Below are 18,979 nucleotides of genomic sequence, written 5' to 3' on the forward strand. Positions count from 1 at the left end.
ACAAGCAACAGATTAACAGTGTTAAATTAGCTTACAATTTAACACAACTATCTAAGGCTGTGCCACTTCTGCTTACAGTACATATGGAGCCTTTTTAATGAAGTATTTTAAAACCTCCATCAATGGATTCTGCTACTCTTGGTAGCTCAGCTCATCAAAGTAAAGAGCACACATGCATGAGGGTTGTGAGTGTATGTGTGTGTGTGTGTGTGTGTGTGTGTGTGTGTTTACCTGGGCCCCCTCGTTTCTCTATAGTCTAGCTCATAGTTTTGTATAGAGTCAGCCTCCCTGGACAGGGTTTGATGTTGGACCCTGTGTCCTATAGGGTACTGGTGCACTGATGAATTGGTCTGGGAGGTGTTGTGGAACCGTGGAGGTCTGTTGCCAGTTTCACTGCGGTAGTCACTATCACGGTCATCCACTGCACTGTCGTGGTCATCGAAAGCTGGGCAAAGACAACACAAACAGTTTAGTAAAACATAATGATCATTTCTAAAATACATTTTAAAAATGTTCTCTCTAAGTGATCCAGTAGATTTTCAGATAATACTCTGCTCTTGTTCATTCATTTGTTTAATGTGATAAAAAAGCCCTCTGGTAGACACAAATAGGCTATTAGACAGTCTGTTAACAGCTCATAATTACTGTGAAACCTTATTCTTCTTCCACCTTTCTGTTGTACTGCAAACATGCCATTGTAAGCACACAGTAGAGCCAAATTTGTAAAGTGTAACTCAAGAAATAAAAAGGACGATTCATACAAAAGTAACATCTGTACAATTGTCATGCAGGCTGCTAGGACACTGCTATGATGTAAGGAAGGCTTCAAAACAATACAAAATGTTTGAATAAAAAGCTCCCTCTTGTGGTAGCAGGCAGGTAATACAAAGAGCATGAAAACCAAGCTGACAGTGAACTGAACAATTATGTCAACAAAATTGGCACCCACACATGTTACTTTGTATTTTGATGAGGAGGGAGCATCAATGTGAAATTTCTAATAAATGACGACAAGGAAAGAATACAGACCAAACATGCAGTGGTTCTTATTTAAAAGGAAAGTCGAAGAGGAGTCCTGTATCATGCAGATGTGGAGTGAATGACAAGTCACGGGGGGGAAAAGCAACCGCTATACGTACTCTGCTGTTCGTTCCATCCAAAATAACTCCAACTGCCTGGAGGTGTGGAGGCAAGTATTCAAAGAGGTCAGGAAGAAAAGTGAACTTCATTACTGAAGAATAACTGTAACTGGTGATGGCCAAATGAGTGTGTAACATGTAATGGGACTGAAAACACCCACATCTGTGATGCTTGATGGAAATGATGAGTGGTTATACCAGTATGAGATGAATAAGAACTAAGTGAAGCAATGTAATGAAGTCACACCAAGTAATAAGGTGCTTTCACACCTGTAGTTGGGTTCATTTGGTCCGGACCAAGGGGGAAACAATTGATTGACATTATTGCCTTTTAGCTCTGGTCCGGCTCCTGTTCACACTGACTTTTCACAAACCAACCAGAGGAGCAAACAACATGAAGTTATACAGACTGACGGGTAACTCGTTGATTGTCAGGACCCACGTGGGGAAATCAAATTACGGTGACTGACAGAAGTTTATGCAGCGCTTTAATGCTTATGATGTGTATATTTATGTTCTTTGGTGTCACGCGTGTCTTGCACAGTAATGGCTCGGGACATATTACTGTGGGATCGCTGTCACACACTTTTTAATGGAGTTTATGAACTGACAAAGTACACAGCGTCGGATACAAGCATAGCAGTTTTAACAGCTGTTGACCTATTAACGTGTTGATTTGCATAAATAGTTTATATTGAATTGAATTGTTGTAACTATTTATATGATTTTATATTGTATTTATATGATTTTATTTTGTTTCGATTTTAAGTTCTGGTTGTTAACTATTTTTATCATGCTTTATTTGGAAAGCACTTTGTAACCTTGTTTTGAAAGGTGCTATATAAATAAATAAAATTATTAAATATACATGGCCTTTTACAGATCAATTACAAAATGGGTTCCTGAACAGATTTCATGATCAGCAGATGGATTTATTAGTAGTTTAGCTTTTGAAATCATGCTAAAATCATATATCTGCAATCATAAAATCCTGTGTTTGTTTGTTAGTTTGCTTCCACACCACAAACAAACCGCACTAAACCGGGCAAACAGACCTGAATTTGTTTTAACCAAACTAAACAGGTTAGGTGTGAAAGCACCCTGAGTTAATTTCATGTAGTACAATACGAGTGATCAATATTGACACAATAAATCAGCAACGTTTTTGAAAAAGTATTTTCACAAAAGGTAACAACAGTGTTCAACAGCCAGGAAACGCAGCTCATCATAACTACCATTAACAGCGGCTGGTGCATCCAAAAGCCCTCTTCAGTGTGCAATCAGCAAGCGTGATTTTCTTTAGAAATCAGTGACACTGAAGTAGTTTTAAATGTACAAATCAGAGTCAAAATGCATCAGCACTGATGGCCGATGTGAAATGTCTTTTCCTGCTCATGAAACACAAGAAGGAATGAGGAGAAAAATTCCTTGTTGTCCACACAAAGTCATCAGTGTGGAATGACACATTAATAAACAAAGGACCCACAAAACACAGACACACGTAAACGTATAAGTGAAAGTGTTATGGTGTGGATGTTACTGTTATACTCACAGCACTGAGAGGGCAAAGATGCCATTCGTCCTCTCTGGACCGCTTCCTGCAGTGGATACTGCCACAAGAGAGAAAGAAGTGAAGGGGTCAGTGAAAGTGGATCAAAAGGATTTAATACTAAAAAGGCACACGTCAGTACAGTATTTATGGATCTGTGATGTAGTAACTATCACTTTCCATTAGATGACAGCAGAGAGCCAACAAAAACTGCAACATCACTGAGAAGAGTGCACATTGTGACATAATATTTCGTAAAATTAAATAAATAAAGGGACTGCTCTAAAAAAACATACAAAATCAGAGCCTGTGCAGTAAAACCGAATAGAAATCTTGTAGACAGCAGTTGTACAAGACAAAGTGTTTCATTGAAATGCAAACTGAATTAAATGAAATCAAAACTTGTTCAGATTCAGATGCGTTGCAGATTCTTGCTCACATGAAACCTGCAAACATTTAATGTCTTAATCAGTTTTACACAATTGAATATTTGCTTTCTACCGCATGTTCGCTGAACTTCTGCTGCACCTCAGAACGGGTTTAAAATCTTTGAATATTTGTGCCGTTATTTTTTTATCCAGATGTTGCAGAGAGGGATCTAGTACAGTAACTTGTCAGTGCAAATTAACTTCTACTTCTGTGTCTACTCTCACATGGCGTTCTGCAGCCGGGATGGATGCAAGATACAGTAAAAGCTGGACAGAGTAAAGCACCTTATTAAAGTTTTTAGGACACCAATGCTTCATATTACCATTCTAAGACTTCTTCCACAACTACCTCCTTTCAAGATGAAGAAAACGTCTGTCCTAGCTGGGTTTCCCCACTGTTTTCTCAGCATTAAGATCCCCTTTGAGACTCCTCAATGAGCTGTTAACGTCTCTAGTAGCTTAGTAATTTATAACTTATTAACAGGAAATATACTTTTTAGCAAACTTACCTCGTCATGTATCCGCATGGTGTTGATCCGGTCCAGTTTACTGGTCCAGTACTGAGCCTCGTCTTCTGGGATGTCTGGACAGAAGAAACAGATGGATTTAAAGAGTGACAGGAAAATATTTAAAGGAGAGAGAGGAAGAGAGGCTGGTGAAAGAGGGGAAAGTGGAGGATATATAAATGAAAATAAAGGTGGAGCGATGGATGGTAGGCTTAAGGATGGGGTGATGAAGAGAGAAAGTAAATAATGGAGGAAGAATGTGATGCAAAGTGCAACACCACAGGCACTGTAGCTCCACCCTTCTCTCAGTCTCCCCCATGCTCCCTATCCGACCCTGACATATCCCATACACATTGCTTGATGTTGCTCCCATCTTATATTCATGTGTGTTTAATAGCTCATGAGGAGGTTTTCTTTTGGGGGCCCAGAAATAGAAATAACAACCACCTCAGGGCCTCACGGGTCCTCCCCAAAGCCAGAGAGAGACGAGACGTTGGGCCAGAAGAAGAGAAAAAGATGAGGGTAGGGCAAATGTAAAAGCCTCACTACAGTCTCTGTCATGCTCCCAAGAAAAACATTAGTTAGTCATATCCATCTTTCTAAAACATGCCATAAGTCCAAGTCTTTTAAATCTAAACTTTGTAATGTTGAAATTTTGTATTTAAACATTTAAATGTTATTAACAGTGGACAGTCACGTGCTTAGGTTATATTTCAAATGTATTTTTTTTGGTATAACTACCCAAAAATACATTGAATGTACGATATTACTATATTCAAGCATATTTTAAGTGGAAAATTAGAGATACCGCCAAGTTGCAGTTTACATCCATGTCTGTAAATGTCATCACTTCTAGACATTTATGTGAAATTGTCATAATTAGCATATGAATTCTTGAGTTACGGCCAAAAACGTGTATTGTGAGGACACAGTGACCTTGCCCTTTGACCTTTGACCACCAAAACTAATCATCAGTTCATCCTTGACTCCGGGTTGATGTTTGTGCCGAATGGGAAGAAATTACCTGCAGGCGTTCCTGAGATATTGGGTTCATGAGAACGGTCTGGACAGACAACCTCCGGCAACGGCTGTCGCCAGCGCAGAGGCATAATTAGTCATGTTTCCATATTCACATGATATTCCAGTATATGCAGTGTATCAAATGGTTATTCACGCCAGCTCAGAAACCGTCGGAACCCACTGATGATACATCACAGACTTAAAAAATAAAGCCAAAGATTATGAATTTGGACAGGTGCACGATACCTTGGTAGGTGACAGAATAGTATGTGGCATAACTAACAACCAAGTGAGAGGTAGACCGTTAAGAGAAGCAGATCTGGCATTAGATATCTGAGCGATCGATATCTGCCGTCCAAGTCAGATTACATCCAGCCAAGTCCAAACACTGACAGAGGAAGTGGAAATGAACAGAATGAGAACAATCCAGCCAAAAGACAACAAAGTTAAAGCGAACCCAGTAAACAAAAAGAATTACATAAAATGTCCTGCTATTGGCCAGACATGTACGTCATGCAAAACCACTTTGCGGAGATGTGTATATCACAAGGTCAGCATCAGCGTGGGAAGAAAGTGCATGCAATTAAGCAGAGTGAGAGTGAAAATGACATGTTCATTGGTCAACTGTTGACCGTGTTGATATAAGTGAGACAAATCAGTGGGAAAAACTACAATAACTAACTTTTAGTTGTTTTTAAAACACCTGTCTCTTTCACCTCATGCAATATCTTTCCCTTTACTTATCTCTCCCTCTCCGCCTCGCCTTAAACTCTCAGTTTGAAAACCCCTGGGTTATATAATAAACAGGTATTTGTGAATGTGTTTCAGTGTGACTCATTGTGACAAGACCTCACTATTGATTAGTGCCTCTGTTGGATGCCACTTATTTTTAACATTTTAAACGGATTTGTCGAAAGTTTGCTAAAACAGGGAAACTACTATCTTATCTCCATCTTCAGGCTTCAGGCTTTTGTGTCGAGAAGACAAGCGGGCAGCAGCACGATCCGGCGCCATCTTCACATCAGGTGAGTGTTGATAAATATCTCAAGAGCAGACACTCCCGACAGCTCCCTGAGATTAAGAGTTTGCTATTTAGGTGGTTACACTTGAGAAAATAAAAAGACGAACAAGAAATAAGGATAAAGAGTGCGGAGGAATATTTAGGATTATATTTGGGACAACCAAAACATGAACAGATTCTTCATAAAAACTTCATGAACCCAGTGGAACTTCCACAAGCTCTACTAAATGGAGATGGGGATAAACCATTGCAGCCAAACACAAGCTTGCACAAGTCGATTGTGCGCCGAATTAAACTGAACCACCAGTTCACAAAACAAACCTAAAAATGCTAGTTAGACCATCATTCAGGTTTTCTAAGCCGCATCAACCTGGCTCTGTCGATAATATGTTTGCGTGTGATTTTTGTTTGGTTGAGTGAATGTGTGTTTGTGAACATGAACATACCAAAGGGCAGCTCGAAGCGAGTGTCCAGCAGCACTTGGTGTGGAGTTGGGTTGGAGGTACCACAGATCTCGTCCTCCATCATTAACACCTCAGAGTCAAGAGACGTCCACTTTCCTGGTCCCTCCTGAAAAAGAGAGACAGAGAGAGGTTAGAAACATTTAGAGATTGAGAATCAAAGCGTCAACATGGTAATTGAGGGCGCTGGGGGGCTGAGGAGGAACACCGTTAAATAAACAAAAGGCACAGATGAAGAAGCGAGGAACAACACTAGCGGTTCAGACCGTGATAGAACAAGGGTGAGCGTTTACTGTACTTCAAACTGAGGGGAGACATTGGGGGCTGCATTATTAATGACCACACAAGCACCGCTGCCTCACTTTAAAACTCCCCAGACAAAGTAATGAGGTCTAGAGGCGAGATAAGTCTGCATTAAAATTAGTTACTAACCTGTGAGAGGGCTTTTAAGCTGACACGTAAAGATGGTGTTTTATTAAATAAGCACTGGTAGGTGGAAGGTGAGTGTGAGTGTTTATTTTGAGGGTTGATGTGAGCTTACGCAGCACATACTGTATTTATAAAATCATTTTATTTTAACACTCATCCATGAGTGCAAACTTCCACCTTGTCTTTCATTGGAAAGGCAATCAGGAGGGACGTCTCAGCGGCCGGTATAAACAGGAGGAATGATATAGTTTTAACACAGACTTGAAAAAATATGAACCTATCTTTTATGATGAAATGCTGATGAAGACTGTGAGATGTGGTTGAAAGAATGAACTTCTGTGCTCAGGAAAGACAAAATCTTATATCTAACGACATAACAATATGACATTAACTTGTGTTTTATGTGAGTAAGGAAGTAATGAGGAGGGTGTGTTTAGCGTTACCTCGTCAGACTGTCGAATGGTGTCAAGGGGTATCAACGCTGTGCCGATCATAGTGTCCCAGATCAAACCTTTGTTCCACAGCTCCACCACCAGACCCGACTCCAGATGATTGATTTCACTGTAGAAACACAAAAACACACATCAACTGTGTCATCTCCTTTTAACTAATGTCATATTCTTTCACTTCCATTCCCTGAGCCTCCCCTGAAACTGTTTTGAGTCCTCCACTGGGAGGCCCGTCTCTCATTTTGAAAACCTCTAATCTAAACATTTAATTATTATGTTGCAGCTGATGTTAACAGTAAAAACAAACTGAATTTGGTCTATATTCTACCTGTGTTTTTACACACATACTGCAGTGTTTCCAGCATTGACTTTAGTCTGACACAATACAGTACCTTTCCCTGCCATCAGGTCAGTAAGTGAGCCAGTCTTATCCTTAAAGTAGTGAGTGCTGAAGGATGACAGCCGTCATTTTCTGACAGATCTGTCTTAAAGAGAAGACAGCAGCCAAACGTTCTCCCCTCCTCATCTGCATATTCATATTCACAGTCCCATTCATATTCATACTGCCTCAGTTTGGCTGTCAGTCATCTCTGATGACACTTCACAGCTGGGATGATGGAGAGGAGAGGGTGGGTGGGTGGGAGAATCTGGGTGCGATGTGTGTGTGTCTGAAGAAGTCGGCCAGCTGAGCCACGAGTCGAGTCAAAATCATGATGTCCCTACATGTTAGCATGATTACCATTAAACTGTCTCCATTCATGTGTTTGCTTGTTTACATGCTTGTGTGACTGTGAGGTCTTTGTGAAGATGTTGTAACAATGGTTGACCAATGTAAAAGAGATCATATTGTGCCAGTAAAGATTCTAAAATAAGCTCTGTGGCAAACAAACATTTATGATACTTACACGTTTTGTTCAGCAAGATAATCTTCACAAATGAACACCACTTTTATGATTTTTGAAGTGTGAATGAAGTCGCCAGAAGTAAAAAGCTAACGTTACGCTATAAACATGAGCGCGAGTATACACAACAAAGCTGTAAAGGGCGGACGAGTCGGCGTGATGACGTTTAGTTGTCTCATAAGCCACTTGTTAGAAACCGCCTTTTTTAAGACACATAAAAGATTAAAAATTCACAAGTGGGATATTTACTGACATTAAAATCTGTTCAGCTCGTGTTAACCGCAGACCTTATTTCAGGCATCTAACTAAAATCCCATTGACTTCCAGACGAGGGAAACGGAAGTGCTAAAATGCTAACTCATTTATGGATTTTAGGACTCATTCCTGCAGCACTCTATTGTGCAAATTGTAGACAAAAACTCTTTTGCACATGTGCCAAAACACGTGCAATTTGCTTGAATGATTGAGAAATTAAAATCTGTTTGTGAACAACCAACTAATTGTTCAGAGATCTGAGCTTATTGGTTTGAAAAAAAATAATACTCATTCGAGAATTGAGCCAAAGAGAATGAAAAATACTGTAAACCCAAAATCCAAAACCACTATTTAGGCCACAATGAACTCTACCAGTCGGAAGTAATGTATTGTGTAACATGCCAGTCAGACCTGGATCAGCTGGTTTAAAGAATAAAACAAAAAGTTTCATGATCTACAGCCTGATTTTAATCCGTGAGATTATTTAATTGAAACCATGAAACATAAAACCCCAAATAGGATTACAAATAGGTCTGACGTTGTCCATCCCTGCAGTCTGTCTCCAACCTGTCTCTCAGTGTGTGTGTGTGTGTGTGTGTGTGTGTGTGTGTGTATGTGTGTGTGTATTGTGAGAGTGATCTTGAAGCTTTACATCCGACTCTGTCATATGCCCTCCATCAGAGCCCATCCATTATTGAGGGGATGGGTTGAGCTGTTACAGGGAATGAAATGGTGTATTTTTATCACGCAGAACAAACACATGCCAACATACACATCATGCACACACATACACATCATGCACACACATACACATCATGCACACACATACACATCATGCACACACCGACACACAGCAATCTTGTGTCTGAGAGCAGAGACAGAAGCTGAAAAAAGAAAAGAGGGATAAGACGGGGGGGGGGGGGAAGTAAAGCGTGTGCGGTCATTCTGAGAACGAGGCGTGATGGAAATTGTGGTCTGAGAGGAAATATTGGAAGCACTTTGAGGGAACAACAGGTGAAATCACTGGTGAAATACAGCTTTTTACACGTTACTGTGAGGAACGCTTCACAGAGGCAGGAACACTGCTCCTCCAGCTCATGAACAATGCTTCAAATTACCACCATTTCTGCTCTAATTTTGTTATTAACAACATGTTTCACTAATATTTCCTGCTACTTTTACATGGTGAAACGCACTTTTAAGCATGCCGAACACCATATTGTCACATAATGTACTTTTTGTTATCATGCAGCATCAATTATTGAGTTGATGCTCTTAAAATCTTGTCATACATGGCCACTGTCATGAATCATCCTTGCGTGGTGCATGTGATGTTTAATGTTTAATTAAACCCAAGTTTAATAGTGTTATATGGTGTATATTGTCAATGCTAAATATTTTAATCCTCACATGAACAACTCTGTAATCATAAAACCATCTTGATTATGAAGACTGAAGTCGTTGATTGAAGTCGTCGCAACATTACTGTCCAGGGTGTCGGATCTTTGCTATGTTGGTAATGTGCTCTTGGAAATGGAAATATAAATATCCAAGTTATGCTTTCTTTAAAGCCAGATGTGGGGAGAGAAGACTCTTTCTGCTAGACAGCAGCACTGACAGTGGTGTTGACAGCATAAATAAGAGCAACGGAAAAAGGCTGCAACAGAAAAGGCTGTGATCAGACAGCAGTAAATCATTCCTGTTATTATAACTTGATAAAGTCATTGGGAAGGAAAAAGGTCACCAGTTTTTTAAACTTATACACAAGTTAATTGACAGAGAAGTGGAAGGAAAGAGCAGACTATGATCCGAATCAGCAGCGAGGCAGTCAGACAGAAAGAGGAGTCTCAAGAGAAAGGCTTCTCCCCATTCTACATACGGAAAAAACAAAGTAACATAAATAAATAGCTTTAAAAGGACACAAAATATTAAATTATATTAGGGCTGTCAAAGTTAACACATTAATAACGCAAATTTGTTTTAACGCCACTGATTTCTTTAACGCAACTTGAGGTTAAATAACGCTCAAACTATCGCTAAATTTTGGCGAGGAAAAACTGGCATGGCCATTTTCTAAAGGAGTCCCTTGACCTCTGACCTCCAAATATGTGAATGAAAATGGGTTCTATGGGTACCCACGAGTCTCCCCTTTACAGACATGCCCACTTTATGATAATCACATGCAGTTTGGGGCAAGTCATAGTCAAGTCAGCACACTGACACACTGACAGCTGTTGTTGCCTCAGCTCGCTCCACCTCACGTGCATGCGTGCACACTACACACTGCAGGAGAGTTAGTTTAGCTCTGAGAATATCTAGTGAATGTTCAGTGGACGTTTGTGCAGAAATAACTGCTGCAGCTCCTCCAGACCAACAGAGGTTTCCCGTGTCTTGTGAAGTGACGATGCTCCGCAGAGAGAAACGTTATCGTCTCCGACCCAAACTCCGGTGTCTCCCCTGTTCCCTCCGGCCGCGGTCGGGAGGCTGAGGCAGGAAAAGCCAACACTAGTATCAGCATTGATTCATGGAGAGACATCGTCTGGTCAGCTAACATTACTGCCAAGCAGGTTAAATATAGAGTGATATTGTGGTTTTAGCTGACGTGTGTCTCTTCACTGTTTTGAGCGATGCTCGTTAATGTCTATGTAGAGCGAGCACAAGCGCGAGCAACAGGACGCTGACTTTTGTTGACTTAACGGCCACAGGTGTCGCTGTTAACAAGCATTTCTGATTCTTACAAACAGTCCCTTTAAGATATATTTTGAAGAGATAGAAAATGTGCGATTAAATTGTGATAATCACGATTAACTACCGACAATGATGCGATTAATCATGATTAAATATTTTAATAGATTGTCAGCCCTAAATTATATTATTGCGAGTTATCAGACCCACATTTGGACATTTCACTATGAGATTTTGCTGTCATTCTCAAATTTACTATTTATCATTTTTTTCTATGTATTTAAAATTTCCCAAATTCCCTAAAAAATTTATAGGAAATCTACGAATTAAATATTAGTAAAATAACAGTTACCTACATTAGATAACTAACCTATATAGGAGATCTCTGAACTGTTTCAGTCGAAACATCTAAAGATTATGAGTGTGGTAACGGAAAGCTTATGACCTCTGACACAATACTGTAAATCAGGTCAAAAGATTAAGACCCTCGGTGGCATGTGAAGACAGTACCGAGAGGACAAGAAACAGAGACTGAGAATGAGAAAGAGTGAAGAGTAGAGACAAAAATCAAGGCAAGATAAAACACGTGGTGAAAGAAAAGAGAGACAAGCCAGACAGCAAAAGAGGGAGAAAATAAACAACTGAGACAAACAGATGGAGATTGAATCCGACGATGCACGAGCGGAGACGAGCATGTGAAGCCTAGTGACCCTGAGAGAGTAGAGGGATCAACATTCATCTCCTTATCCCCTTATCCCACTAGCCAACCGACCCACCAACCAGCCATCACACACACACAGGCAGCTGTCCAGTGACCACCAACGTATCAAATCATCAGATTTAATATAGACTAGACAAGAATATGAGGCAACAGAGGATGAGCGGAGAGATACTGCAGAGTGACAAAAATATGGCATGATTTGATTTACAAGAAGATGGCTGTTTACATAAAGATAAGAGAACATTAAATGATTAATAATAGGAAATGATTAATGATGGGGTAAATAAGTATTAGCTAGACCTTGCAGTAAAATACTAAGGAATATAACAACAAATGATTTTTGTAGGGCTGTCAAAGTTAACGCGATAATAACACGTTGATGCAAATTTGTTTTAACGTCACTAATGTCTTTGACGCATTAACACAACTTGCAATTTTTAGGTTGTAGCGGGCTCAGATTTTAAAGCTAGTGAAGATACTGATATCATGTGAAACTAGAAAAACCTAAGGAATCCATTGGTACCAACTATGTCATACTAGCTTGTCGCAAAGGAGCCTAAAGAACGCTCCAAACATGCGCTAAATTTTGGTGAGGAAACATTAATCACAAGCAATCAAGTCAGCACACTGACAGCTGTTGTTGCCTATTGGGCTTGAGCATATTTTTTTATGCTAAATACAGTACCTGTGAAGGTTTCTGGACAATATTACAACAATATTAATTTGCAGTTAATCACAATTAAATATTTGAATCGATTGACAGCCCTATAAAAAACGAATGCAAATGTTTCAGTAATCTCGCAGTGCCGCTGTCATGTGTCAAAATTGTAATCACTTGTGCAATTGTGCATATGCTGGTGGACATTTTTGGCCTGTTAGTAGTCATGTATTGTGGTGCACAATTATGGATTCCATCCAGACTACCGGCAGAAGTGCTATAATTGGCCTGCCAAAGTGGCAAAGTTTTGGAGTCAGGTTTGCAAGACTAAAAGCAACACAAAGATACCAATAGTGTGTGTGGCCTTAAACAGAAAACAAAGTTGTTTGTTTATTGTTCAATGTTCATTACAGCCCACGATACTAAAGTATTGATCTGAACAGTCAACATGCTGACAAATGTGCAACTGCTTTTCCTACAGTGGGACAAGAATAGTGAAGTTCCTTCTTTACTACATAAATGGCTATAATAACCCATTAAATTCAAACAATTCACCCATTGATTTTACTGGTACTGATGCTAGAGAAATGGTCAGAGGTCACCAAAAGCAGTAGAAAGCATGAATATACACTCACCGGACACTTTATTAGGCACACCTGTTCAATTGCTTGTTAACACAAATTATCGATTCGTTTATTTAGTCGACAGATCTGTAAAACTGAGTTTCTCCACAAAGAATAACACAAAAGCACCACTTTAAATCTGGTGTTTACCAGAGATGTGCTCATAAGTTTCTTTGAAATAAGTCATTCAGCATGAAAAAAGACTAAAAGAAAATCGACTAAAGAAATCTTAGTCGACTAAAGGCTGGCCCACACGACAAGAGTGAAGAAAACAGAGGACAACAGGAATGGAAACTGGACAGGAAAGCACTGAAAAATTCAGATACATGAAACTTTTTTTACGTTGGAGGACAAAATGACTGGTGTACCAGCTTGTAGAAAATAGGTATTACTTTGACACTCTCCCGTCTTTGCCATTTCATTGTCACAGAAAATATGGTAAAAGGTTATTTTTTTTTTTGCCATTCTCTAAATTATATAAAAACAATTTCTCAAACAAAAAGCATTTTCATTATAAAGAGGAAATGTATTCACTTTGGAGGGCTTCAATCAAAAACTGTGAAACTTTTCCTCGCTTGCTTGAAACAGCAGTAATCCAACACTAAGTGTGTGTGTGTATGAATCTTGTTATTACTAAATGAGGATAATGAATTGGATTTTTGGAGTATAATTTTGGGGCTGGTTTTAGAGGCAGGTGCTTGGCAGGTGAGCCAAGGTTACAGCAAATCAAAAAAAGTGTGTGTGTGTGCCTGCACCATCCTTATGTACGTCACTGCTGACAATTCAAAAAGAAAAAATTAGGAGAATATTTAATGTGCAAAAGAAAGCAAAAATGAACAAGATTAAAAGATTGGGCTGAGCCTCAGTGGTATTAATGCCTCGGTCACATCATGTGGGATACAACATATTGGTGGGAAAGACTCCCACAATCACTAGTTGCAAGTGTTGTACACCATCACACACTTCAAGGTGGCAATTGCCAACGTTACCAACAATGAGTGTAATTTACACACTTAAAGCTGAAGTAGGCGAGATTGGAGGAAATATGATTCAAAAAAGTTATTTTTATAAAACGTTGTGACAGTAGTACATGAAACAGGTAACCTGAAAAAAATCATGTGTCTCTGTGTCCTCCGGTGCTCCTAAAAGCATCTGCAAGATTTCACAGACCGGAGGAAAACAAGCAGTAAGAGCTGATCTGAGGTCTGCTGTCCATCTGCCGTCTCTGAGCAGCTGTCAATCACTCTGAACTCCGACCAAACGGTCAAACTAGGCAGCGCTGATCAAATATGAATCAATATTATGTTACGTTAATGCCTATTTCTCTCCTCAGATGTTTTCAGAATCATCTTGTAGTGCACGGTTTAGCTCTAAAATGAGAACGTTTGCGCCGCCATTGTGAAATCTGGTGAAGGAACGCCAAGTTCTGGTCACATGACCAGAGCACAGCCAATAGGAACGCTCTCTCAATGAAATGACCTGTGATTGGTCAAAGTCTCCCGTCACAGGCAAGATATTTTAAAGCCTGAAAACAGAGCCATGAGGAGGTGCAGAAGTCTAGTTTTCTCTCGGAACACTTGAATTACAATATGCTGAAAGGTTGTTATGGATTTTTGCCCAATGATGCCAAAACTACACCACCTACTGCCACTGTAATGAGTTGCTATGTAGTATTGAACTATGATTGTATATTACCCAGGGTCGGTAATTTAGGGGGAAACAATATTGTGAAACAATATTGTGAAACAAACACAGGGCTTTCATCCAGGAGACCGCTGTTCACGTCCCAAGCGTTACGTTTCACTTTCACTTTACAATCAGCTGTTTGTTCATGCCCTGTGGTCACATTTGCACAGTAAAAAATGTAGTAATTTTAGGCAAAACCAAGTTGTTTTTCCTAAACCTAACTAAGTATTTTTGTTATCTAATCCCAAACAAGTGATTTTGTTTAATTGACAACATCAGCATGTGTTTACTGTGAGCAAAAAGGGACGCAGAGGGGTCCGACAAAGCGTCAGTATCTGACGAGTTGGGATGAGAACGTGTTGTAAAAGCCCAAGACATACAATATTCGCTGGCGATTAATTCGCATTTTCGTGTTGTTTCGTGTGTAAAGGCCTAAAGGCTCAGTTATGGTTTTATTATCCTAACATGAGCTCCCTGGTGTTGTTCCCCATTTTTCTCTCCATAATTTCATAAAAAAAAGTTGATGATAACATGCCTGTTAGAATGTAGCACTAGCATGTTGTTTACCAAAAGTATAGATGAGTCTCACAGGAATGTACTTAGAGGTACCCTGTCATGAACTAAAGTATTGCACAAATGGAAATTTTGATCTGAGTGAGTGAGGCGCTCATCCCTGCCGTGACAAATAGCCTACTGTGTGTCTGCTTTTAGGAAAGTCACATGATTTTCTTCAGTGAGGTTGTCAGTGGCCATGAAAGTGTTGAGGTGTAAATGTAATCAGTATGAGGCAAGGTAACTTCTCCTGGCTGTGTGAACACCTTTTCTAGATGAACCCAGTGTACACACAAATCATAAAATGCCTCATTAATCATCACCTTCTCCTTTCATTTGCCTAAAAACGTGCTTCACGTTGAGAAGAGACACTTGAAAGCAGTGTGTGTTAAACCCTCCAGCATTAATAGATGGGTTGCAGCTGGAACAATCAGGATTTTCTGAAAAGGTTAACAGCCAGCTGCAAACAGTCAGAAAGAAAGAAGGAGTGCTATCAGCAGGGGAGAGATTGAGATCGAGAGGAGCTCCGAGTGCAGCTGGGAATATTGTTACTACTGTTCTCTACTTTCTTTTAAATTTTGGGCCGGAGCGTAAGGTGGCTGGCAGGATGGGTGAACACAAGGCTGGCTCAGTCCAAGCTCATCTCTGACTCGAACTGAAAATGAAAACCACATTTCACTCTCCATCCAGCTCTGTCCATCTCCCACTCTCTCTTTAATCTGCAGTATATCCGCCCGGGCCAGAAAGGCAGCATGCTACAGTACGGCTGCTAATCCTACAACCAGGAAGGCTCTACCTCACCAACACAGATATAGGACATGACATACAGTATATGCAACGTAACAAATCTAGCTTGTCTGGGTTACGTTTGAATCTTTTAGGGAAGTGCACAGACATCTCCCCCTTCAGTAGAGGAAAGTAAAAACACCTCTCTAGTCACAAACTGTGCACTGATACAAGTCAGTATAGTCAAGATCAGACATTTTAAGGGACACAAACATAAGAAAACCACCTTTTTGAGCGGAGAGGATCATTAAAGAAACTCTAAGTTTAAAGTCACCAGCTGTATGAATCCTCAGGTATATGGACTACAACCTTAATCCACCTGCTCTTCTACAGATGTGGCAGCTTGAGTTGATTCCCATAAGGGTCCAAGTCAAAGAGTCAGACTGCACATCTGGCAGGGCCTCAGTGCCTCTTCACCATCCAGCTGTGAGAAGGTCACCTCCCTGCAGTTCCCGAGCAACGCAGCTATGACGGGAGTCCTGTTTGCTCCAAATATGTTTGTTGTGACACATTCAGAATAATGACAGGAAGTGTGTACACTACCTAAAGGATGCTGAGAGAGTTTTGTGCATTTTATAAAATTTAGAAAAATAAAGACCAAACAAAGATTGCCTTATGGCCTCATCTTCCAGTGTGTTATACAGTTCTGGTGTGAAGAGGTCAATTAACACTTGATTAATTAGGTGTTCAGCTCAAGCCTCTAAGGTAACAGTTGTCCATTTGTATAATGGCGGTAATAGAAGAAAAGTGCCTCTTAATGCACTTGTTCTGAACATATTCTGTATTAGTACTGCGGGGGATTTTTCTTGAACATTATGTACATTTACATTTTCCCTCTTTTCTCCCTGATTTTCTTCAAGGTGGCCAGGGGGCTGGAGCCGATCCTAATTTAGGGTCATTAAACGTTTCCAAATGACTTCATCTGCATGTCTTTAGAGTACAATCATTCTTAGAGATGCACCAATACCACTTCTTTTAAGACCAAGTATGAGTACAAGTACTTACATTTGGGTACTTGCCGATACAAGTACTTAAAAATACCATTACATTTCTAACAATGACTTTGAAAACATATTATTATTATTATTTTCATAAGATGTTCCTCACTTTCTGACTGTAACAAATTAAATATACAACATGATGCTGTTGCTGATTTTTTTAACATTCAACTTTGTGTTTTCCTGAGACAAGCATAGTTTGCTGTAGGGATGTTAATAATTAACCGTTTAAATATTAAAAATAAAAAGAGGAGCAGAGGAGCAGCTTGTCACTACAATGACAATATCTGGTCCACCTTAAAGGTCAGGCCACCTTAAGTGCGCCTGAGCCAGAGTTGTTGCTAACTCCTTCACTTTAATCAGCAGGTGGCAAGCAAGACACGGGAACTTGGCTTTGGTCTTGAGGAGTTGTAGTACTTATTCACCGACAAATAAACTGTACACACACTGCACTGCTACCTTCACAGCTATAACGTTGGGCTATAACGTGTATAGCAAGCCCTAACGCCGGGCTTGCAATACACTGGCAGAAACCCTGACTGAGTACACCAGGAAGACACACAGCTGACAACCTCGCAGCTAAACTAATTGATGCGGTGGAGACTAAAGTGGATGCATGTGTCCACAACAATGTACGCAACATCATGGCGGCTAACTCTCCTGTTGCCTGCCTGTTTTACGCACTGCAGCTGATTATCGGGTTATCGTTGCAGCTGGGCAGCTTATAGGCACTTCAACCAGCACCCCTGCATGCAAGGCACTAATCTTGTCGGTTAACGCCATGCTACCATAAAGTGGTATCAAGTGTGGTTGTATCGGAGAAGTTTTACGAGTACATGAGCACAACATCGGACCTGATACTAGTGGTGCATCCCTATTCATTCTATTTATCCTGTAAAGGACGTTATTCTGTAGCCTTGTGTCTGGTAGGTTTTACATTGGAAAAATCCAATGGAAGTAGAGTTCCACGTTTCTTGAAATAGTAACAGAAGTTTGTGAAAAGGTAAGTAGCATGAGCAGTGACCACTGTGGCTGAACATAAAGAGAAACGAGTGACCACCCAGAGAGAGCAAGGCCAAAAATACTCCCTAAAATGGGCACTTAGCGCCAAAGGTTATCAAATGACAAAGTTGCTCAACCTGCTACCTTTTAAAGGAGATATTTATACTGCATCAGTGAAGTTACCTGAACATTATGAGTGCCAGAAACATGGAATGCTTGTCTCAACCATTACATTACGGAACAGCCTGTTCCAACTAATGCCGGATACACACTACACGAGAATCAAGCCGATTTTGGGCCTGATTCCTCCCTCTCCCAACGATCGTCAGCAAAGCCCAGATTTTTTGATGGTTCTGAAGATGATCTTTCCAGATATTCCTGTGATGTGAGGTATGTGTAGAGTGTTTTTTACATCTCCCAATCAGCTCGGAAGTCCATCCTGGCCACACCGGTTTCAAATTGTTAATATTAAGCATGTTAAATATTTACGATGGGATATCCTGTTGTGTGTGGGGAACCCCGAGGAGAGCCGATGACGCGGTCACGTGGGAAAGAACGATAGCCAATAGAGAACCAAGCTGACTGAAGAAGGAAGGAAAACAACCGTAGTCATGGCGGCCGCGGCTAATGCATGAGCTAATGCAAAACGCGAAGCATAAAGTAGTAGTAAGACGGAGCTCAGAAATGGAGGACCAACTTGTTGATTTGTGGATGTGAGTGTTTATTTAAAGTGTCTCCATGACTTCATCCATCCATCCTTCCTGCTTTTTTTGATTATGTTTTATCGCACTACGTCATATCGCTTAAATTTTCCAGTCTGTTAAATATGCTGTGATTTTATCATTTGTGCTATACAATAAAAAAATGTAATGTAATAATCTGAGCACACACTTGAGCTGGCCCTGTGACGAACATGCGTGTCTCACTCCGCTTGTTGAGACCTTTCAGTCTGGGAGTCAAACTCAGTTGCGAATCCTACTCGAAACCTCCGACAGCGCCTCAGCGCAGCACGCCACTGCCGCTAATGAGACTTTGGCTCTAATTAGCCATTAAGCGTAGGAGGCCCTGGGGTTTCCTTTGTGTATAATCATCAACATCTTTTCAATCAT

At 40.3% G+C, this 18,979-nt stretch overlaps 1 protein-coding gene across 6 annotated transcripts in view; it reads right to left on the reverse strand.

Annotated features, from left to right (window-relative positions):
- The window catches only part of LOC119492936 (protein unc-13 homolog B-like), a 199,330-nt gene that overhangs the window by 145,122 nt on the left and 35,229 nt on the right, over window positions 1-18,979 (reverse strand). For 5 of the 6 annotated variants that reach the window (XM_037777844.1, XM_037777841.1, XM_037777843.1 and 2 more), the window contains exons 4-9: window positions 6,997-7,114; window positions 6,110-6,233; window positions 3,626-3,699; window positions 2,692-2,749; window positions 1,140-1,175; window positions 232-445 (exon numbers count right to left, since the gene is read on the reverse strand). In XM_037777844.1, the coding sequence (XP_037633772.1) occupies window positions 232-445; window positions 1,140-1,175; window positions 2,692-2,749; window positions 3,626-3,699; window positions 6,110-6,233; window positions 6,997-7,114 (624 nt within the window). The remainder of the gene's footprint in view (window positions 1-231; window positions 446-1,139; window positions 1,176-2,691; window positions 2,750-3,625; window positions 3,700-6,109; window positions 6,234-6,996; window positions 7,115-18,979) is intronic. The other variant, XM_037777840.1, reaches the window with a different exon arrangement.

This window comes from Sebastes umbrosus, chromosome 8 (genome assembly GCF_015220745.1).
Source record: "Sebastes umbrosus isolate fSebUmb1 chromosome 8, fSebUmb1.pri, whole genome shotgun sequence".
Lineage (NCBI taxonomy): Eukaryota > Metazoa > Chordata > Actinopteri > Perciformes > Sebastidae > Sebastes > Sebastes umbrosus.